At 37.2% G+C, this 24,549-nt stretch overlaps 1 protein-coding gene across 1 annotated transcript in view; it reads right to left on the bottom strand.

Moving 5' to 3' along the window:
- Nucleotides 1–24,549, bottom strand: part of ush2a (Usher syndrome 2A (autosomal recessive, mild)) — a 194,376-nt gene that overhangs the window by 30,281 nt on the left and 139,546 nt on the right. The window contains exons 50-56 of the mRNA XM_052530541.1: nt 19,045–19,268; nt 17,756–18,008; nt 12,073–12,270; nt 11,243–11,397; nt 9,836–10,034; nt 3,480–3,587; nt 3,028–3,211 (exon numbers count right to left, since the gene is read on the bottom strand). Coding sequence (XP_052386501.1) covers nt 3,028–3,211; nt 3,480–3,587; nt 9,836–10,034; nt 11,243–11,397; nt 12,073–12,270; nt 17,756–18,008; nt 19,045–19,268 — 1,321 coding nt within the window. The remainder of the gene's footprint in view (nt 1–3,027; nt 3,212–3,479; nt 3,588–9,835; nt 10,035–11,242; nt 11,398–12,072; nt 12,271–17,755; nt 18,009–19,044; nt 19,269–24,549) is intronic.

The following is a 24,549-nucleotide window of genomic DNA, read 5'->3' as shown; positions in this document are numbered from 1 at the left end:
TGCTTTTACATTATACTTGATTCATTGGAAAAGTCTCCGCTGGATCAATATGGTGTGATACTATTTAACAGATGACATTGTTAATGCAATGCTGATCAGCCCCTCCACTGTGATCTATGACAGGCCTGACAGATGCTCTGAAGAGACATGCATATGTATAGAAAAGTGTGTGTGTGTGTGTACGCGCATGTATTAACGCCTGATGTGGGTTATAAAAACACTCTGCGGAAGGCTCTTTTAAGACATACATGACTTCACAAGACAGATTTGCCTTTTAAACAGAGCTGGGTGTCAGTGCAAAGGTGTGCATTAGCAATGTATGTGGGTCACGTTGAACATTAAAGGCTTTTAATTTGCCATAAACTCCATAGCCAGCCATCAATACCTCCACATGAACTATTGTTCCAGCACTATCCATTTAAAAAAAAGTCACATCAGTTATTATATACCGTGCTCATCATGTGTAATAAAAGCATTAGCTAAATGAATCAGAGGACACACACATGAAGAGTCTCACCAGTGAACAGCTGTGCATGTTGTGTATGTTGCATATTTTAAGTCAAATAAACATGATGAGGCGAATTTAAAGGAGGTGGCGAGCAGCTAACCTGTTTCCCCTGAGGGAGAAAGGTTAATATTTCACTTGTCAGAGAGACTTTCTACGATGGCGAGGTAAGTGACAGCTAATCAACATTGTCATAAATAATCGATGAGCAGGAGTGTTGGCAGACCACCCCTAGCCCCCCCCGCTTAACTGTTTCCCACATCAGCCTATAGCCTCTCCGGATAATGAACCGCTCGTCTGGCTCTGTAACGCTCCTTACTGGGCTAAATTGGAAGAAGAAAGGGAAAGGGAAGAGCACGGGAAAAGGGAATGCCTTTTGGCAGGTCCTCTGGAATTATGGCAAATTAAACGTCATGGCTATCTTCGACTCCATTTGGGGCTACAGTATAAACAAAAGCAGCAGAGGTACAGTGAGAGTGGGGTCAGGTGAATGAATGACCTGTCCAAACTGTCCAGTCAGAAGACACATGGTTTTGAGTTTAAATCAGTGTAGAAGATATAGATTTACACGTTGAAAAAGGTTTATATATTCTCTCTCTCTCTCTCTCTCACTCTCTCTATATATATATTTATATATATGTGTGTGTGAGAGAATGCAGTGAACAATCTACGAATCACTGATGGTAAAATAATGAAACAAACAGATTTATCCTGCCTTAAGCTGCTTATGAGACTGAACCATTGCAAATATTTACACAACATATTGCACAAACTAACCAATTATTTTGCACACACAGGGTCCCTGTGTGCATTTTTTGATTACACACCAACCAATAGATTACACAGATGCTGAGCTCGAATATATTCGTGAATAACGAGGCAGTAACAAAACAGCTAAATTTCTACAACATCAAGATTTTTAAAATCATAATTAAGTTGAACATTGAGCAGATTTTTTCTTTCTTATTCAACACATACATTTTTGTTTAAAACTACAATTTAAATTTACAGATAAAATGTGTCTACAAAACTGATTACAAATACGAAATTTGATATTTAAATATTATAACTAATAAATAGATTTTAATTATTTAAATACTACTATTTATATGATTTAATTACAATGTCCTACTTTAATTATATATAAAAAAAATGTTGTAATCAAATAATAATAAATTATTATATAACAGTGTTGTAATAACTATAAAGGGCTCCAAACAAAAACAAAAATAAAAAAAACGTTGGCGAAAAATTATTTTAGTAGGTGCCACACAATAAACGTGTTTTATTTATTTTATTATTATTATTATTATTTTAAATTTTAACATTTCAAACATACTGTATTGTGTTTATGTCTCATCTTTTCTTGTAGGGCTGTGCAAAAAATCAAATGCTATTTTCATGCACATCTCATCAGTAAATACGCTCCTGTAATTTGAAGTAAATCTCCAGCACGTGCATTCGGATCAGGGTTGCCAGGTTTTCACAACAAATCCTGCCCAGTTGCTTCTCAAAACTAGTCCAAAACCAGGAGGTTCCTTGATAAAAATCGCTTCCCGGGGTTACAATATAAGTTTTTTAGCAGGGTTGCCTTTGTAAAATTCGCATTTTAGGTGCTAAATATCACGTTATTTGTATTCGGGTCGCTTCCACCCGCGGACATGAAAAACAACCACAGACTTTATTAGCATTTCAATCCATCTTGATTTGTAAAAGCAGGCGCCAGTGGTGACCTCAGCAAAAATTCTATATATATATATATATATATATATAAAATATATTTATATATATATATATATATATATATATATATATATATATATATTTATTCATTTTTTTTTTGGGGGGGGGGATAGTTCACGCTAAAATGAAAATTGTCATAATTTGTTCAAGATTTTCCAAATTCAGTCCTTGATTCAAATTCCTCATAAGCTTAATTGATTTAATCTAAAGAGAGAAGAATTAATGATTATTTTAATTTGAAAACTTCCTATAAAATAGCTACAGTTGGTAGCTACAGTTTGGTTACAGTTGGGCTAAAACTATTGACTAAAAGTTGACAAAAATGCAATGACTTTCCGTCGACTAAAACTAGACTAAAACCATGAAAGACTCAAATGACTAAAATGTGACTAAGACTATAATGCATTTTCGTCTCAAGACTAAAGACTAAGACTAAGACTAAAGAAAAAATGCCTGCCAAAATTAACACTGATTGAGAGAGACATTTTACTTTTTTCAATTATATAATAATATTTAATTATTAATAAGTGTACGAAAAAAAGGAGAAAAATTCTATAACAGTCTGTCTCATTATCCATAAACAGCAGAAAAGCTGTGTTGCTGTCCTATCCTGAGTCACAAGGGGAACGTGATCAACTTCTAATGATTTGGTGTCATAGCAGCTCTGTTACTGAAGAGCTCTGTTGTTGTAGTGTCCAGGATTCTTTAAGTCACACAGGATTAGATGTCATCGATAATCAAGTGCTAATGGCTTGTTAAAGATAGCTGATAGATAGAACCTGGTGTTGGGCTGAAGGCCAGTGTCTATGTAGCTCATGTTTCCTCTGTCCCCGGTGAAGACGACCACTCCGTCACGCAGCAGCCGATATCGAGAGAGCATGCCATTGGGTTTGAGAGGTTGGCTCCAGTGAAGCTCCACTGCTGAGGAGTTCACCTGGATATGCCTGGGCACTGTCCACACATCTACAGAGAGAAAGAGAGGATGACAGAGGGAGAGGGAGAAAAAAAAGAGGACAGGAATGGGCAAGTGTTGATAAAACGGCAGAATTATTTTTCATCATTTGATACATATAGAGCTGTTGAGAAGGCTTATTGTGAAAAGATATATATATATATAACAATGATTATGCATTGAGAAATCAAAATAACTAAGGTTCTGAAATGTTTTTACTGTGAGATGACATGAGATGAGTGAGCGTGAGTGTAAGTGTGTATGTGCCTGTGCATTAACCTGCTGGTGCATCTTCCAGTGTGCGGCCCATAGATGGCTGACTTGCTCTGCAGCCAGCTGCAGTGCATGCAACAACAATGAAGCTGTAGTTGGTGTGAGGCTCCAGACCTGCAAAAAGTCATACAGGCAATAAACAGTATTGCCTTTAAACTCCACACATAACAAATACATCCTCAATTACTGTATATATCCATAGGTGCTAATTCATTTATTATTAAACATACAACAATATAATTTATTATTATTAATATATTATTTTTATTATTTCCTTTATTTAACCAGGAAAAGATATTTCAATCTTAGACCTGGTCAAAACGTTACATACTATTAAATATGAATATAATGATATATATGTAATACTTATATTTTCACACATATAATTTCTTTATAAATATAAAAAAACTAACAATGCTAATTTAGCTGATTTAAATGTATAACACCTCTTATTAAATGTACTTCACAAGACAAGAATATTCATTCCATAATATTCTTGGACTGTTTAATGTAATATTTTAACCAGTGGAGTAATGAACTGCTAAATGTATAAATAACATATAAATGTATAAAGCTTTTTGTTTAATTAAAAGCAGTGTATACATGCTATTGTAATTATAATTTGACAAAAAATATAAATAATTTCTAATTAAAATGAGAAATATTAGGCTTATTTTAACTGAATGAATGAATAATTAATACAAAAAGTTTGAGGAATTTGGTGTCTACCACAGCACCTGTGACAAAGATGCAGCTTCAGCAGTCAGAACTCTAGATCTGGTTCTAATCCTAAAGCACTTTAAATCCCGCTCTAATCCTGAACTCTGTGCACCCCGTAAAGCCGTGCCTGTGTCCATATAGCACTGCCTCCACATCTGGAGGACCGCACGCTCCTGCTTAGCATGCATGACAGCCTACTCTCATTTAACCCAAACACAGATCAATGTTAAGAACGTTGAGCTGTGTTTGGGTTAAGTAAAGAATTCTGTTGAGCATGCTAAACACAGGGGACAACTGCTGAATACTGCCTTTAAAGCTTCACTTTACACATCGCCATGCAAAACATGTCCAGGTGTGTATTCTAGAAGAGCTAGGTTATTAAAGTGTTAGGGGTAAGTTATTAAAACATTAGGTGTTCAGAGGGGTTGAAGGCATTTGCATGGTGTAAATCCAACCTAATTTAGAGATCAATCTACTTGGGAAAATAATAGGAAGATTAAGTTATTCAGAAAAATCTTTTGAATGATTAGTCAGAATTAATCTTAGGAAGGTTAGCTTTAGAAATAATATTAGTAAATGCATTAATATTCCAATTTATTATTACTTTTACTACTACTACTACTACTACTACTACTACTACTACTATTATAGGTAGGAAAGGTCACACTAAATTTTATTTAATTTAATATTTTACATGATACTACTATTTTTATGGACTCAAATCTGCATTTAAAGGAATCATATGTTGTCTAATCACAAGCAGGAATTCATAATTATTAATATGCATGCATATTATTCAAATAAAATAATAAACAATAATAATAATAAAATAAATATAAAAATCCTTTAACAACGTCATTCTCAGTAAGATTTTAAATTCTCATGCAAACTGAAGGGGGCACTCTTAGCCTATTAAAGACATATGCACCTTTAATCAAAATGGCAAATAAATAAATATATAAATAAACATGAGTTAAAAATATATATATATTTATATTTAGCTCTAACCCATCTAAGCACACAGCGGCCCATTTGTAGCACATGGCTAACACAAAGTGAAACAATGTCGTAACTGTCATCCAAATTGCTCTATACAGCAACGCGAGGAAGTGTGAGGTAATAAATGATATAAAAAGGTATTTTATCGACAAGCTGCCATTTACTGTTTGCATGGAGGATATGAGAAGATGATAGGTGCAATCCATGAACGTGGAGACCTGATGAGAAAAGGCCTGCAATGCTTACTCACTTTACCTGCCACATTGATAAAACCTCTGAATAATTAAGTGCCCACTTCCTGTCTACAATTACTTAATGTTTTTTTTTTTTCTGTCTGGAGGGGATTATGAAGCGATCTGTGGGCTCCACGTGTCGGCCAAGCTAGGAGACTGCCCCTGATGCCTTTTATAGGATCAGTTTCCTCTCGCTCACACATAATTTAGGAGGCAGAGGTTCTTCTCTTCTATCAGGACTCGGGCAGACCTCTCTGAACCCTGAAAAAGCGGCTGCGCACAGGAGACAGATAAGCCAGGTAGAGGGAACTCGGGATGATGCTGGTGCTTGTTAAAAACCAACCAGTGACTTCATACATTTACATAAGATGGTTGCTTATTAAATCTCTCTGCTTTTAACTGTGTAAATTACGTTATAATGCTTAGAATACTTTTCTAGCATTACACTTTATTAAGATTCACTGAAGATTTGCACTCTAGTGGGAAATATAAATATAAATGCTAGTACGACTGTATATTATTAATTATTTTGCAAATGTCCAATTGATCGCATGGCTTGCAACAGAATTTATATAATTGAGAGCAATCATTCACATCAGTTAATGAAAAGCTATACATATTTTAGATACTCTGGAGATTTGAGTTAATTTAACAGAAGCTAATATGCAATGACTACACAATATTATAGAGTTTCACAGGCATGTATAATTTAGATTATTTTTAATAAATGTTTTATGCAAATACTTAAAGCATGTCACACTGCAATTTCGTTCATATTTATAAAAATAAATAAATCAGATATTTCTTGCTCTATTTAAGGCATTTCAGGTGTAATATACAATCTTAATTATACCATCTAAGTTATCCAAATTATATTAAATCCATGAGGTTAGGACAACCCTAACACTTTTTGTTTCATTTCGTTTTCCTTATTAAAAACATAATCAACAACAACATTCAAATGGTATATATATATATACCTTTTTACTAATGCTTTAATTATTGACGTCTTTAACTTATTCGTTCTCAATTCATAACAATAATAAAGGGGACAGGAACTGTCTATGTCACTAGGAGTGCTGTCATATGAAAGGACCGGCTCTCACAGTGTGTGTGAACGTGTGCACAGGTCCTGTAGCTACAAAAGGGCAGCAAAGAAATGTTTAAACGTGATCATTTTCAATTCCTTGCCTCACACATCTTCAGTCAATTTCAGTCTTTGATAGCATGGCCAGATGTGAACTCACACATATAACAATCGCAATGCAACTTGCTTTGAAATCAAAGTTTTAGTATTAGTTGTTTCAAAGGTACCACATAGAAAAAAGCTAAATCTCTAATCCAGTGAGTCTAATGTGGTGTTTAACGTGGCGGCTTTGTTGCCACAGCGAAAACAAGCAGGAATCTTGTGCTTTGGTGTGTGTGTTTGTGTGTTTAATCATGTCAAGTGAGGGAGGGTAAGAAGTTTGGAGGTTTTAAGGAGCACAGAGGTGCTTCCCAGCAGCAGTCTGTGCTGAAACACAGACGCCCCGGCCGGTCGAGTTAGCACGCACCACAAAACACTGGTAGGATTTGCCAGCTCCGCGCAGAGGGACATGAAAGTCTCAATGCGGCTTTAGAGCCTTTTCAAAAAGGAAACCCCGAGCAAAGGCATTTGCATCCCCTGCCAGCGACTCACATCCCAGCCAGCAGGTCTGCCTACTCCTGCCATCACCCCCAGCCAAGTCTTAAACACGCCACACTGCCAGCCAGCCAAATCTGCCATCGGATCCCCTCCCTCCCCGCTCACCCCAGGATCCAGGACTGGCTGATTCATTTGGTGCGCTCCTTCACTGCCAACTTCAGGGCCTTCAGAGGAACAGAGAGAATTACGAAGCCCCTTACCGCTGCTTGCTGTAATATCTTTGGTCGACAGCGAGTTGAAGAGGAGCTCCAGCCATCTGAAGGTCCCTGCTGTTTTCAAGCTTATTTACAAAGATGTGGTGCTTCCCAGCAGGCCTTCTAGAGTGCACAGACAGACAGCCAGTGGCTGAGCACAGCTTAAGGCAGGGAGGTCTGTGCTTGTGCTCGGAGAGGAAAAGTAAGAACTACAGGGCAGGAGATTCCTTGCTGTTTAAACATCACTTGCTTTCAGTAAGACTCCGCCAATGAGATGTTTATACAGACTACATAGAATGGTCTCAAAAACAAAACACATACAATATATTGACAAAAATGAGTCAAACACATGAAGCGAGGATGTCATTCTCTCTGGCATTATCGGATGTTCCCAGAGTCAGCTACTGTACGTCTCAGAGAAGCGGCTCCCTGCATCCGATTCATTCAGATTAATCCTGACTGGAAAGAGATCAGATGCTCTTCAAAATGATCTGGCGACTCAGGTTTGATTATCATGTCAGTGATAGTCTCGACAGGCTGGAGAGAGAAACATTCTCTTTTTTTCTCTCTGCATGAAATATGCGTTTCATATGGTCTGTAGAGACAGACACTTATGCCACAAATGTGTTATCTGAACAAAAGCCTGTTCAAAAAGATAAAAAAAATCTATAAATTAAAACAGAAATATATAATAATTATTATTATTACCACTGCTATTATTTTTGCTGCCAACTGATTATCTACCGATTATAATAAATAATAATATTAACAGCAGTTGCGCATATTAATATTTGCTAAAAAAGCCTCAAAACATTGCAACATTATAGCAGAAATTATAAAAAAAATGCCTGTGTATGTGTGAATTATTCTAATCATCATCTTTATTATCATTAAGAAATAATAATAATAATGCCTCCAAATGATTACCTGAATTTTACCTGAATTGAATTTCATTATATATTAATTATAATAAACTATATTAATGCATGCATTGATATTTGATGAGAAAATTCTCTAAAACCTCTAAAGATTACATTATTGTTGTATAATTAGTGGCTATGTTAAGATGTGTACAAAAATGTAAAACAAAAACAAAAAAGGATTATTATATTAATATTATGATAATAATAAAAGTAATAATACAAACTTTTAGTACAAAAACAGATAAAACAGATAATGCTCAAAGAAAATGTAAATCTTCCCTTGGAACGATATTTGTGAGCACTTAATCTAAATCCCTCTCTCTGTGTGTGCTGTCCATTGCCATGTGCTGGGCTGTGCAGAGTCGGGCGGCACTGAAAGGGGGAATGCGCCATGCGTGTACCCTTGCGGTGGAGATGGATGGCTCAGGGCCAGGGACACTGCTCCTCTCCCAGGCAGATAAAAGAAGCCCCACAAATCAGCGGAGGCCTCAGGAATGATGGGCAGGCCGGCTGCTCATTGCGGGAATCAGGTGTAAATTCAGTCATTAGATTGCTTCCAGAAACAGCATGCATAAATAAAGGCAGGGCATGTGGAGGAGACACGGCAGATCCTCACTCTCTTACTCTCACTGCTGCTGCCGTCAGGGCCAGCATGGGGCAGCATGTAGGGGGCGGCTGCTCTCCGCTGCTAAACTTATTCATCACTTGCTCTCTGACACTCCTCTTTATTTCTCTCTGTTGCATTCAGTACTTTCGATACCTCATTATGTTAAAGTTCAACATAACACTGATTGTTGCTGCTTAATAGTCTATAAGTAAAAGATACAAGCTTTTCTTCGATGTTAATCGGTTTTACAGTTCAAAATATACTCTGCCATTACTTAACACAATATATAGAGATATTCATTATTTATAACTCACCACATGAAATTTTTATATTATTTATATTATGGTCCTAAAACAATTGATAGAAATACACACACACACACACACACACACACACACACACACACACACACACACACACACACACACACACACACACATATTTATATATATACAGATCATAAAAATAATCAATTAAATGTAACTACTGTTTATATATAAAACAAACAAAATAATATTATATATTATTACACTACAAATTTTTTAGTTTTTGAGTAATGCCTCTTATGCTCACAAAAGCTGTATTTATTTGATCAGAAGTACAGTAAAAACTGAAAAACTTTACAGTTAAAAATCTATATATATATTCTTTTTTAATATATTTTAAAATGAAATGTATTATTGTGATGTTAAAACTGAATATTCAGCATTCATTACTCCAGGCTTCAGTGTCACACGATCCTTCAGAAATCCTTCTAATATTTGGTGCTCAAGGACCATTTCTTATTATTATGAGTGTTAAAAACAGTTGCTTACAGTTACAGTTACATTTTTGTGATTTTTTTTTTTTTAATTCTTTGATAAATAGAAAGTTCAAGAGAACAGCATTGTAATTTAAAAGCATAAGTCACATTAGACCTTTTTTCTTGCTTAATCTTTTTTCTTAAAAAAACAAGACAAACATACTGACCTCAAACTTAAAAAAGAAGTGTATTTGTAATACCAGTGACATTAAAAGCCATCTCCCCTTCTGTATGTGTGTGGATGACTCCAACAGTGCTCTGATTGATGCGGTACTCCCGGATGATACCGTTCGGTTTGGCTGGAACTACCCAGCTGATCCCTAGGGCCCTGGGCCCCAGAGTGCTCACCACCGGAGCAGCGATTCCCTCCGGCTCCCCCTGGACAGTCACTGCCACAACCTGCACACACACCAAAAAGGATTACAGAGCAATTTGCCCTAATGGATGCTTGGATATCCTGCTCTAATAGAATGTCACTAGTGGTTTCAACTCTTGTCTTTAGGAGTGGCAGACTATTAGGAAAGGGCTGCGAGAAGTGGTTAAGGTGTTGTTTTTTTCGGCTACGTATAGGCTGGCCCGGCACTGTTCTGATGTGCTTGTGAGCCTGCAGAGTGTCCACAAAGATTAAATCAAGTTCCTCATTCCCACCGACAGAGCTGGCTGAGCAGGGTCCAGCTGAGTGGCAACAGGGTGCTCCATGGTAATTGCTCCCTTGTATTGGGTTGGACAATAATTGCAGCTGTTTGGGCAATGCTTGCAGGTGTACAAGTTAATCCTGCTCCACTTAAAAAAACGAATGTGCAAGGGAGAGAAAGAAAGAAGTACTGGATCATTGGTGGCCAATTGGTCTGCCGGGCAAGACCCCGAAGGTGTGTGGAAAGAAAAATGGACCTAATGCCGCTCTGGCAGGTTCTTTTTTACTTTGCCTCTAGCAGATCTGTGTGGTTATTGATAATCAGATCCTAAATTAGACATAAAAATAGAAGATAGACAGGTTAATTTGCTCAGCTGAGCCACTGATAGCTATTACAAGGAGACAACAATTATGGCAGGAAGTCTGTTGCTCTGTTTCCATTACACTGGCATTAGAAATCCTGTTTACTTGGCCCTAGCAACATAATATCAGAATGAAAGGGGGGAGTAAGACTCCTGCAATCCTTTACAAGCATTTTGTAGCTCTTAGACAATGCTCGTAATACTTGCATGCAGGACTATAACAAAGACGAAGGACAATAGGAAAATATGCAGTGATTATTATATGCAAGGTGCACTTCCACTTGAAAAGTACCTTCGACAATCATGTTCAAAGTCATTTATACTCATAACAGATGTTAAAATATTATCTGCTGTCTCCGTTTAATGAACAGAAAACAAAAAGTCATTTGTAGAATTTCACAAAAAGTGTAACACTGTCTCTTTGGTGGTATGGCTTATTTGGTCAACAGATGGTAGGTTGTGTCTGGGAAACCTGAATGGAAATAGTCAGTATTGTTGCAATACCATTTGGCACCAGTAGAAGAACAGAACTAATACACTTTACTGTTGTACTGTTCATGATTTTCTGTCTACAAGGATTAAGCTGAGAGGCAGATGAGAAACAGACTCACTTTTGGGCTGTCTGTGCAGCCGGCGGCAGTACAAGCTCTGAGCTGGTACACGTACTCCTGAAAAGGCCGGATGCCTCCCGCATCAGTGAAGCTATGATCAGTGCCACGGTAGCGCTCCTGTCCATCACGCAGGATTACATAGTGACTTATCTCACCTAAAAAAAAACACAGGGTCAAAAAGTAGCTTCAACAGTTATTCCACTCAATATAATAGTGAAACCCGGTGGACTAACTTTCAAAAGCACGACAGATTGGGTGGCAAGCCGTTTGATTAGCACACAGAGTGAAGTCCTAATGAGCAATCAGCTTGTTTCTTTACATATTAAGTGGCACAGAAGTTCCCTAAAATGGAGCTTGTTATTCTCACTTAGTGTTTATGCGCAGGTGAATTTCTTCATAAATTATTCTACCGAGCTATGCAGATTACGCTTAATAACAGGCAGGTCTTCAGAGGAGAGATGACAAAACAATCAGCTAGTTCCACTCTTTCATATCATTCCAGCCTGAAGAAAAAGCGTGTTTCCAGTTTGTTGAGGGAAAAACGAGTAAATCTTCTAAGAGTCACGGTGTCAACAGGACCTCAAATCAATCTCATAAATTAAATGTATATTTTACTTATAGTATATATTAAAATATATTGTAAATAAAATATATATCTTTATGAAATTAGGAGAGATTGGTTTCATCAGGACCTCAAATCATTCTTAAATTCATTTATATATAATAATACATTGTAAAAAAATTCATATGTTTAAAGGACAACAGATTGGTTTTACTCTGCAATATAGGGATGTAATATAAGTCAAGCACCACCTTTTTGATATAATTACCATTGGGTTTGTTTGGGGCTGACCATTCAAGCTGGATGATGTCATCCCGCAGACCCATATGGCTCCAGTGAGGAGGAGACACAACCCAGGGAGCATCTTCTTTAGTAGTGACACGAGAGGAGGGACTGAACCCACGGCCAAAGCTGTTCCAGGCACCAATCCTATACTCATAACTGGTGTAAGGGTCCAGTTCAGTGTCTGCAATGACACACCAGAAAACACACAGTCACCAGAAAACACACACATTCCTCTGAATTCCCATGAAACCTGTTGACAGCACCACAGGAGAGTTTCTATAGAGTCTCAGTCTTCACACTAAAAAAAGACTAAAGTTTAAAGAGTACACAGAGACCCTGCATTTACTGTAATACTCTTTGTTATCAGAAGTACAGTGGTTTGTTGTAAACGAGTATTTGGGGAGTCATGGGTGTAAATCTCCGGGATGAGTTTCATCAGACAGGTTGAGGCACTTATAGGAGTGACAGGATGACAAAATACCCTTCTAAAAGGACAAGACACAGTCTTAAAGTTGATCGAATGAAATTATTATTATTACGCACACACACACAAACATTATTATTTATTTTATTTTGTAAATATAATAATAGTAATACTACTACTACTACTACTACTACTACTACTACTACTAATAATAATTACATTTAACCAAACAAACTTATTTACAAAAAATAAAAAACCAACATATATAAAATTCTACTTAATTACACAAAACTAAAATTGTATATACAAGTACAGAAGTAAATATATAAGTACAATTGCTAAATTATGTGCATTTGCTTGTACATTAAGAAATACCAATTTGCTAATTTTATTTTCTTTTGTAAATACAAAACATACTACTTCTACTAATTAATGACTAATTAAAGGGGTTCAATTAAATTTCAGTTGAATTAGAACTGGATTAAGCCAGAATTAATCTTAATGGAGGAAGTTAGTACAAAATAAAATTTGCAACCATTCTGTAATTTTAAATATTTTCAACAACAAAAAATTTATGGTAATCTATCAGTAACCGGTTATCTGCAGAATTTTAAAGCTCAATTCTAAGACTTTTAAAGACCTTCAAAAATAAAATGAATACCATATGACTGGCGTAAGGCAATGTCTATGCTAACATATTAAACTGTAAAATGACCGAAAAAAGCATGATTTACAGTTTAGGTACAAGTTTTCTCAAAAATATTTTTTTATAAAATGATAAACTTCACATTTCAAAACTAACAATTATTACATGAATTATTGAATGACTTATTGAAAATGCAAATTCATTGTCTTAAAGCAATTCTTGTGTTTCCATCCTCAAATTTAAGACCTCTTGTAATCATAATTAAGACTTTATTGTACCATTTAAGACGTTTTAATGCCTTAAATTTAATACAACAGACTTTTTAAGGGCCTGCGAAAACCCTGTGTAAAGGCCCCGATATACTTCAAATGAAATCGAAGAACAAACTGATATGACGTCATTTCAAATGATATCAGGCCAAAACATTTGTTTCGCATTTCGAAACAGCTGACCAAAGTGAACTTTCTTGTGGAATTTGTTTTAGCTCCTAAACACCTTTGACCTTTCATTGGTCCATGGCAGTTATGCAATCGGTGGGTGTGTTCTGAAACTCCACCTTCTTTAATGTGTGACCCCCCCCCCCCCCCCGGTTTGTTTCTCATTCAACAGAGGTCAGGCAAGAAAACACATCTCCAAGTCACTAGCAACATAAACACACTGAAGTGTCGAATAACTGAGTTGTCACAGATATAGCCGCACCTGTATGATTGCTCGCGAACCGACTTTCAGAGAGATATGCAAAAAGCGACACAGAGAAACATCCAAGAGGAGTTTTCCAAAGCCATGAAAAGAATTAAAGGAAATAGTAAAGATATAAGGTTGCAAGTACCAAATACATGTCTTTCAAATAAATGTTAGACCATACTGCTGCTGTTGTTCTTTCAAGTCGAGTCATGTTTACATTAATCTAAACCTCGCCTCCAGCAGCGCAGGGGGGTTGGAATGTTTGAAAACATTATACCGTCGCTCAGCTTTATCAAACTTCTTTTTGCCCCCAGACGAAAAATGAAAACGAACTTCATTTGAAGTATATCAGGGACTCAAGGAACTGATTGGATTCTATAGTGAGTGTTTTATTCTAGAATGCAGCAAGTTGGATTTTGGAGGAGGGTGTTGTAAAAAAAAAAAAAAAAAAAAAAAACTCCATTTGGATGTAAAACATTTTTATACCATAGAATGGTCACAGCACTATAGGCACAAAATGATAGATTTAATCAGGGTTATTTTTGATTTCATGCCGACTTAAAACAATACCCCAAAAATGCCTCAAGGGTGTTTGCTACACAAAGTCAGGAGGAAGTGAAATCGTTCATATTTGTGTGGCTGGCAAATCAATGCTTGTGCAGCATTTGTCCGAGAGCACTCAGTGTCATCTTTATCCGGGATGCGGGTATGGGGGCGTGAGAAACATCTGGAGGAATGCAGGGCCACGACAGGTTTATACGCTTCTGCCCAGATGGTGGAACAGCACTGACTAGAATCACTCTCCTCGTGCCAGCCTGCCCCCTCAACTCCGGCATTAGTCTTGATTAAACAGACGTAACTAACTAACTAAATAACTCCTCAGATGAGGTTGAGCCAGTGAGAGGGGCCAGCATTCCCCCTTGAAAAATAAATAAGTGTGTGAGTTAAGGGTGTGCTCTAAACACCCTTAGGGCCCTATTTTAATGATCTAAACACAAAGTGTAAAGCGCACGGTGCAGGTGCACTCAGGGCGTGTCCAAATCCACTTTTGCTATTTTAACAATGGAAAAAACGGTCCGTGTGCCGAGGCACATTATTTGGAAAGGGTTGTCCCTATTCTCTTAATAAGTAATGGCCGTAACGTTCATCACCCATTCCTTTAAGAGAGAGATAAGCTCACGCCATGGCGTATTGCTATTTACATGGCGGAATTTTTTGGCGGAAAAGCTGAACTCTTCTCAAGTGAAGAAACCGATCTGCTCGTGCGCGAAGTTAAAATGTGCAAGCAGATCATTTACGGGACAAGCAGGAATCCACCAAAGCTTCCCGAGGTGAAGGCAACGTGGGATGAAGTAGCAGTGCATGCTTTGAAATAGCTCCGCACGGTGAGTCAGTTAATATATGCGTGTCTGTATTGGCACGATTGTTCATTTAATTAGCCAATTTCATTTATAATTATAAGTAGTAATAGGCTGAATTGAAAATAGGTAGTCTAATTAAAAATAATACACGCAATGACTATCCATCACTAAATTTTTATATTTATGTAGCCTACACAATAATTTTGTTTTACAACTGTAATCCTTTTGTTTTTAATATTTGGCATGTTTGTGTGATGCGCATCCCTGTGTATAATAAGCAAAGCCAACGTGCACCGTGGACCCGCCCAGAGGTGCATTTTTTACCAATGCGCTCTTTAAAAACCAAAACAATATTGCAACATTGACTTTAGAATTTAGACCAGGTTTGAGTTGGTCTATGGCGCAGTCTATTTTCAGCTCCTTAAAATAGCAATGCTCCAGCAGTGCGCCTGAACACACCTCTTTTTTAGACCAGCACGCCAATGGGCGCATAAATGGGGGCAAATGCATTTGCTAATTAAACGAGGTGGCGCTGGACCGGAAAATGCAAACGGCGCCAACTGAAACTAGCAAACACACTTGCACTGCGCCTTGTGTCGCATTGTGCTGGGTATATGATAGGGCACTTAAAGTTTTAATGATGAGTTTGAAATAGCAGGTGAGATTTATGACTCAAAACAATTGAGTCAAAAAAAGCGAACTGTCTCTCCTTTGGGCCCAAGAAGGCTGTTCACAGAATGGGCCTCCTTCACCCCCTACCTCTTGATGATGGCCCTCCTTTTATATTATTATATATTATTTATTTATTATCATTATTATGCGACCCTGGACTAGCCAATGGAATAGCCAAAAAAACATTGTATGGAACAAAATTATAAATTTTTCTTCTATGCCAAAAATCATTAAGATATTAAGTAAAGATTATGTTCCATGAAGATATTTTATAATTGTCCTACCCTAAATATTTCAAAACTTAATTTTTGATTAGTAATATGCATTGCTGAGAATTCATTTGGACAGCTTAAAATTGAATTTTCTCACTACTTTGATTTTTTTTGCACCCTCAGATTCAAGATTTTCAAATAGTTTTATCTAGGCCAAATATAGTACTATCCTAATAAACCATACATCAATGGAAAGATTATTTATTCAGCTCTCAATTAAAAAAATTACACTTAAGACCGGTTTTGTGCTTTAGGGTCAAATATATATATATATATATATATATATATATATATATATATATATATATATATTAGGGGTGTAACGATACGCGTATTCGTATTGAACCGTTCGGTACGACGCTTTCGGTTCGGTACGCGGTACGCATTATGTATACCGAACGGTTCGTTGGAGTAATTAATTATATTAGAAAAAAAAAAAAAAGAGAGAGAAAGAAATATAATGATATGCGTTCAACAAGGTAGCCCAATAACCCAAACGACGTAACAGGCAACGCCCCTGACACTCCCGAAGAAGAAAAAAACACCATCTTATATGTTTATGTTAGGCTACTCAGTCAGGCGCTCGCTCACTCAGTACACGCTGAAGGCTCGTTGCAAAATAGCCAATGCGTTTAACAGACTAGAAATGAGAAGATCCTCCAATAACCAACAGGTCTGGTGTTTGGGTGCACTTTGGATTCCCTTTAAGCTATAATGGTGATGGCAAGAGAGTGGTGGATAAAAAAACAACGGTATGTCGCATGACTCGCATCTGCAACATGACAGGGTTACACCAGCGGGATTACAAAAAAAAAAAAAAAAAAAAAAAAAATACAGCGGGAATATCTGGGATATATGCGTCAGTACTATCTGGGAAAAGACGAAAAAAAGGAGAAACATGCACGCAGCAAACTATCCCTGCAGCATTTAGAAACTGTAGCTTACAGGGAATCCAACCCAAACACCAGACCTGTTGGTTATTTTAGGATCTTATATTTCTGGTCTGTTAAATGCATTAGACATTTTGCAACGAGCCTTCAGCGCGTGCTGAGTGAGCGAGCGCCTTTCACATATCGCGCCTAAAAACGCATGGAAAACGCTAAGCGCGTCTTTCTCCTCCTTTCCAAAGCGCTCGGGCAGAAGCGCTCATGAGGCGTCTGTCTTTGCATAGCAACAATGCCGTGCTGCTCTCTCCATGAGACGCGGAAATTTCAGCGAAGGATAAATGGATTTGCAGCTCTAAAAATCGCTTGCAGTAGCTCTGCTACTGAATTTATTTCAAAATTGCAATCCATATACAACTATGATCAGCTGTTCCTTCATCTTGGCTGAGCTCTCAACGTTGTTACGGGAAAGGATGAAGCTGATTGGTTGGTTCTTGTCACATGACCCGCGGTGCGCTTGCGGCATTCTGAAAAGTTGAGATGTTTTTACATTTTGCTGTATCTAAAACGTATCGAACCGAACCGAACCGAACCGTGACATCAGTGTATCGTATCGAACCGAACCGTGAATTTTGTGAACCGTTACACCCCTAATATATATATATGTGAAAAGAAAAGAAAAACACTGCGCGTAAACGGATGCAAACTTGTTGACCTATTTACCTGTGAAACTGTATCGGTTTGCCATTCCACTGTATATCATCTCCTCTGAGGATGGGCAGAGCTGGCTGTGGGTGTCGGCAGAACGAGCTTCTCTTTGGGTGGCAGCAACAGCAGAGGGAGATAAAACGTGCATAGGGACCAGTTCACCTGGTACCCATGTACAGATGGACTGTGCCGGTCTAAAATCACACAAGCCACAGTACGCTCCTGCAGCCACCGACACAGGACACACTGTACCGGGGCGGCATTTTTCCTAAAGGATACATCCGCACACACACTCTCATTAGTGACAACAGTCATCAGACAACTGTTGTGTGTCAAAGTACCACTGCCTGCAGTTGTGTATGGAGTCCTCTGTCTCAATAAATAGCACGGATGCCCATTAATGACATAATTACAAGTTAATGACCGCCATCCCAGTTTTCTTTTCTTGGTCTCTTTCTTTTCCTTGTGAGCTCAAGCTGGGTGCGTGATGAGTTGTGTTACAGCGAGCAAATCTGATTAATGAAGTGTGACTGTGAGTGCCTACTTCCTGAGGAGAGGAGCAGATACATCACTGCTCTGTGCCTCATATTTCCAACTTACACTTCACATCATGACGGCTTGAGTTTAAAACTCTACTACTTTACTAAAACACCTATCCAGCAACAGCATTTAACCTGATAATTTATCAGCACTAAATCTAACAGCTAAATATATTTTTTATAAATAGTCCGGTTTACATTTTTCTAGTCTCCTCTCACAGTCTCTTTGCTGATTTTCTGATGAACACTGAATATAAAAGTCTGGATCAGGCAGCTCTAATCTGATTGGGTGGCATCATGCAATTTCCAGGGTTAAGGCCAAACTAATTTTTTATAAAATTTGTGCTTAAAAGATACTGAATTACTACAATGAACACTTTTGAAGACTGTATAGCCATTTGATTTGTCAAAAGGTTTGCCATGTTAGTGGCATCAGAGTTTGGTTTAAAAAACTTGAGCTACTTCCCTCTATTATAGTGGGATCAATGATTTCTGATAAACCCGTACCGAAAATACAACAAAATAAAGAAAATATATCAGTGGCAGTTCTTAGCTAAAATGTGGACCAGACATTTTATCAAAAGTCTAGCTACACTGTACTAATCTCTCCATAATCTGTTTAGGCAAATTATGGCTAAAACAATGCCATAATCTGAGAAACTGGCGTGACACTACATAACAGTCTCCACTATGTCTTCCTTCTAAAGAGCTATTGCTGAACGAGCATACAGTGAATATGTCGCTCTGAGTGAAAGGGTTAATTACCGGGATGAGGATGCTGGCCGGGGCTCTGTCAGCACACACAGATGTGAGCGGATTGAAGCCCACTCCATTACAACACTCTTCCTCCTGATCAATCACCTCTGACCAGCAGCACTTCAGCGACGCCATCCTGTTCTCCACCACATGGACTTTAGACTCTCCGCCGGGACCCGTGCAGCACCAGGAAGTAGATGTGTTGATGTAGTGCTCTCCACAGCAGATGAATCCTATGTACGACAAATTCATACACATGAAAAATGTTGACATAAACTGCTTTTTAAGAAGGAAGAGAACCCTAATCATCAAAATCCGTTATAGTAGTGATGTAAAGTTATGAATTGCAGTTTAGAACAATGTTTGAATGGCACTTAGAATTTATTCAGACTTCATCCTGGTACTTCACTTCAGCACTGTTGCCACAGGGAATCTAATAACGAATAATGCATGTGAAACATCTTTGACATATAAACATGACTGTAGTCAGCACATTTTTTTTTATGCAACATGTGGCCATAACAGTTCATGGGAGCTGTATGCACAGCTGACATGTAAAAGTTGCAGACAGCCATGCTGCATGAGGAATCAGCTTCACCTGGCGATTTTTGCCACTGTCTCCTCCATCAGCACTCAGCACCCATATCTGCATTCTCTCCTATTACCCCTAAAAGCATCACAGCATTCTATGAGGCCTGACACAACATACACACACCAGCCTTGCAAATACAGGGGTTTGAGCGGGAATAAAATATGTGCATTACACCACCATTCAAAAATTTGGGGCCCGAACGGATTTCTGTTTTTTTAAGCAAATAATTTTACTATACTGTTATGTGTTATGTGGATTCTTGGATGCACAAAAAGTCCAAACGGACAGCATTTATTTAAATATAAATCTTTTGTAATATTCTGTTCATCCAAGAATCCCCCAAAATAAAAAGTTTCCACAAGAATATTAATCAGCTTTCAATATTGATTATAATAAAAAATCTTTCTTGAAAAATCTGCTTTGCCATTAAAGGAATTAATTACATTTTAAAATACCTTAAAATACAATATTTTTAATTGTAATAATATTTCACAATATAACTATTTTTACTCCATTTTTTTTATTAAAAATAATGCAGCCTTTGTGAGCAGAAGAGACTTACTGACCCCATATTTTTGAACGCTAGCACACATTGACGGTCAGATTACTTAGAATACATATTAAGTAATATACATTTTGAGAAAGGTTTGCATTAATATGCAAGATATAAAACTGTATTTTCAGGCATGTGCCAGGAACTGTAATAGGACCAAGAAAATGAAACTGTTCGAACACACCATAGCATTAGAGATCGTGACAGAGAGAAGAAAGTATAGATATTTTCTGAAAAGCTGTTTAATATTCTTCTAAGAGGAAGTGACTCCTGGTTTATTTCCTTGGGTAAACCATCACTACTTTAAAGGGGGGGTGAAATGCTATTTCATGCATACTGAGTTTTTTACACTGTTAAAGAGTTGGATTCCCATGCTAAACATGGACAAAGTTTCAAAAATTAATTTGTACGTTTGTACGGTTTGTCACAAGTTTCGTAAAGTTTTTTTCGAGTATGGCTCTGTGTGACGTTAGATGGAGCGGAATTTCCTTATATGGGTCCTAAGGACACTTCTGCCGGAAGAGCGCGTGCTCCTGTATAGCAGAGCACTGACTGAGAGCACAACAGACATTCACTGATCAGAGCGAGAGCGTCGCGAAATGTCACAGAAGTGTGTTTTTGGTTGCCAGGGCAAGACAACCCTGCACAGATTACCAAAAGAGAAACAGCATTAAGGGACCAGTGGATGGAGTTTATTTTTACAGAGCATAAACGGAGTTGTGCAAGTGTTTTTGTTTGTTCCCTGCATTTAGAAGATGCTTGTTTTACAAACAAGGTCCAGTTTGACGCCGGGTTTGCACATCGTTTATTTCTTAAGCATAATACAGTCGCAACGAAAAAGGGTCACGATCGTGTGTTGGAACCGCAGGCGGTGAGTAAAACTGCTTCAAATATCTCTGTGTTGTTAACTTAGCTATCGGCGCGTAAGCTCATCAAGTAAACAACATGCGATGTTGTCATCAAACTGCACTTTCCACATGTACAGCTTAAAAAAAAAAAAGACAACATAAAGTGGAACTTAGCCATTTTCCAAAACCGCTAAGCAAATATATGCAGTTTTAGTACATACCACATAGAGACGTCGTTTGCTGATGCTGCTCTTGTTAAATTTCAGCCTCTGGATCTGTGTCACAGCTTCCAAACGCTCTCAACACAAAAGCCTACTGGCTCTCATGATTCTTTAGCTCCGCCCACACGTCACGCCTCCAGCCTGTCGTGTTTTTCCGGGAAAAATCGGTACAGACTATCTTTCTCTTATGAATATAATAAAACTAAAGACTTTTTGGAGTTATAAAGGATGCAGTACTACTCTACTCAAGATGAACAGGATATTGAGTGAAAACGAGCATTTCACCCCCCCTTTAATTACCATCAACCCCCAGTATGATAAATTGCTAATTGTTTAATACTCTAATCAGCGTTCATTCTTTGCACAGATAAACTGTGACAGCGCCATTAATTTAAATAGTAATTTCACTTAACAGCCAAAATGGTGCAGCAGATTTTTATGTAACATTTTCTAGAGGCCGCATCCATCACAGCTCTGCAGTGACATAAAGATGTCTGACGTGCTCTAACTCACTTAGGGACAGCAGATGTTGCAGCGCTGCGTTTGGTGGCAATTCCCAGGGTGCATTACTACTGCTCCAATGACTTGCAAATAAACAGCTCAACAAATTTTCCAAAATAGCTCTGCCATCCCATCCCTGCCCTGCTGCATTTTTCATGATATTTCATTTAAAGACCGGTGAACTTTGACTCCCTGACCTCTTGTCCTTCTATTTTGTTTCCCGCACTTGACCTTGGCCTGTCAGCCAAAACAATTCATTTTCCTTCATCTCCACCTTTGTTCCGCTATGAATAGGAACATGAGGGAAAGCCACTGCCCCTGTAAATCTAGTGTAGGCACGGCACAAAAACATGAGCCCCCTTTTAGCTCATGCTTTGTTTTTTCAAGCACCGCAAAATGATTTAGCTAATCTTCAGATTTATGATGGATTTGCATACATTCATTAGAGTGCGAGTGAACGCAGACGAGCATAAGGTGCTTAGGGTGTGTGAATTAAGGTTCATTCACTTAATGACAAGTAAATATTTAGCATGCAATGAGCAACTGATAAAAATGTGTGCTGTAGCTTGCACAAGCCTTTGGATAGTAAAACTAAAACTTTGAACAAACAAAAGCCCTTTGAAAAAAACAATAATGGCTGAGCACATTCAAAGTCATACTCAGAGGAAATTAACTTCATGCTCTAGCTTTACATAATGAACATTACAATTTTTTTCAAAGAAAATGTGCTTTTTTGCTTTATTAAATTTGTTTGTTTTTAAATGATCATTTGAAAGCATTTTTAATTAATTTGTCAGTTGCATGCTACATGCTACAGTTTGTATTTATTCTGGTCAAATAAAATATACTTTATCCACTGGAGAAAAAAAAAACAGTATCAAACAGTCAGTTTAAAAAACATTGTTCCCTGGCTGTTTTATTCATTTATTTATTCCAAGCATTCCTGAGGGAGAGGTGAAAGGACAGCACATTGAACTGACTTTCTTCATTTCATCCACTGGCTGTGGTTGCATGTGACAAAAATTGCTTGGGCAGCAGTAATATTTTCACTGCTCTTTGGGGTATCTGAAAGGAGGAACAAAAGGTAGAGATTTAAGTTTGAACATAAAACTTTTAATGCATATGACAGAAATGCAACAAATGGTACTTTTGAATATTACTTGGTTGCTATAGAATGTGTATTTGCATTCCACTGCACTGCCTATCCATTTTTTTCTTTTTTTATTTGGATGTATTTGACCATGTGCAAGATTTTTTTAAATTAGTGTTCTGTACACTAGATGCTTAGTTTAAAAGTTCAACTTTTAAAAAAACAAGTCTCTAGACCTTGTGTTTTTCATTCCACTGCCCTGCATCTTGAGTTATTTTTTTAAATGCAAAAAACAAACAAACAAACAAAAAAAAAAAAAAACAGCCACAACTCAATTTACAAGGTTCTATATATTAACGTGTTTAATTTTAATTTCTATCCATCCATCCAAATGAATATTTGAAAAACATTTAACATTAACAATTAATGATCATGACTGTCAGAACCGTCACCATCAGTGGTCTGACGCCACTATTCCTAAACCAAAAAAAAAAAAAAACACTACTTTTTTCAACTACTGTTTAGTAGTTGTGCCATGCAGAATGCTTTAATTGCTCAATGATATTAGCTGATATTATTAGGCATAATTAAAGTAAGAAAAGCTATCATCATAACTGCTGAAATAAAATCTCCAATCCATCTCAGCAAAAAACATCCAGACATGTGTGCTCAGAATGATTCCCTTTTTGGCATTCACGTCTTGTCATTTGCAAGACAGTTTTGGCAGAACCATATGTGGACATATGAGCCATGATGAAGCAGTAACAAATACAACACAGACACTGATGCATTCAGCCACCGGGATCATTTCCACTCGCAATCGCTCATGTCCTTGGGAACATATTTAATAATTGCACATTTTGATATCATCACAGCCATTTCCACACCCACTCTTATGATCCTTGTCTTTCTCACACACATACACAGCTCCAAAGCTTTTAACACTTAAATGGCGTAAAATATTCAGATATAACCTTGACTGTGATACAGACACTGTGCTTTTAAGCAAAGCTCTGTACATAAGCAGGTATTAAAAGAGCTCTCCGTATGACACCAAGCCTCCAGATGCAGAAAACCCTGTAATCCAAATCTAAACTTTAAACAGGACGGCGGGACATTCACAGAAATACCCTGCATTACTCAAGGCTATTGTCTAAACTGTTTCTCGTGTCTCAAATGGAACTGGATTGGATTTCGACAGTTTAAAGGCTTTCGTAACTTGTCATGGTGGATGATGAAATGTTTCACAGTTCACCTTCAAACAGATGTCTTTGTTTCTGGAACTGTGTGAAATCTTGCGTATAATTTGGGTTACAATTAAGCAGCATTGATAAAAATGAATGATTGTAATGTGTTCTATTTGGTTATGATGTTTTCTAAGCCTGTGTCAAGAGAGTAGGAACACTGTTAGAAAGTTTGATAAAATTTCATTGCTTCAATTATTGCTCTACAATTTTTCATATATTAAAAATTTTAAAATAAATAGTTATTTCATGAAACATACAATATCTAAATGATCAGAAAAATATTTAATAAAAAATTCATGCAGAATGTAATATACCAGTAACAAATAATATTTATGATATCTAATATTTTATTATAATACATTATTTATCACAATATACTGTGATACAATAATATTTATTTTGAATGTAAACAATGGCAATTATACTATAAAATTTGGTTTAAAAAAAACCTCTGTAATCATA

Source organism: Carassius gibelio, chromosome A17 (assembly GCF_023724105.1).
Source record: "Carassius gibelio isolate Cgi1373 ecotype wild population from Czech Republic chromosome A17, carGib1.2-hapl.c, whole genome shotgun sequence".
In the NCBI taxonomy this organism is placed as follows: domain Eukaryota; kingdom Metazoa; phylum Chordata; class Actinopteri; order Cypriniformes; family Cyprinidae; genus Carassius; species Carassius gibelio.
Note: the sequence above shows the minus strand (reverse complement) of the source record. Positions and strands in the feature narration are given on the sequence as shown.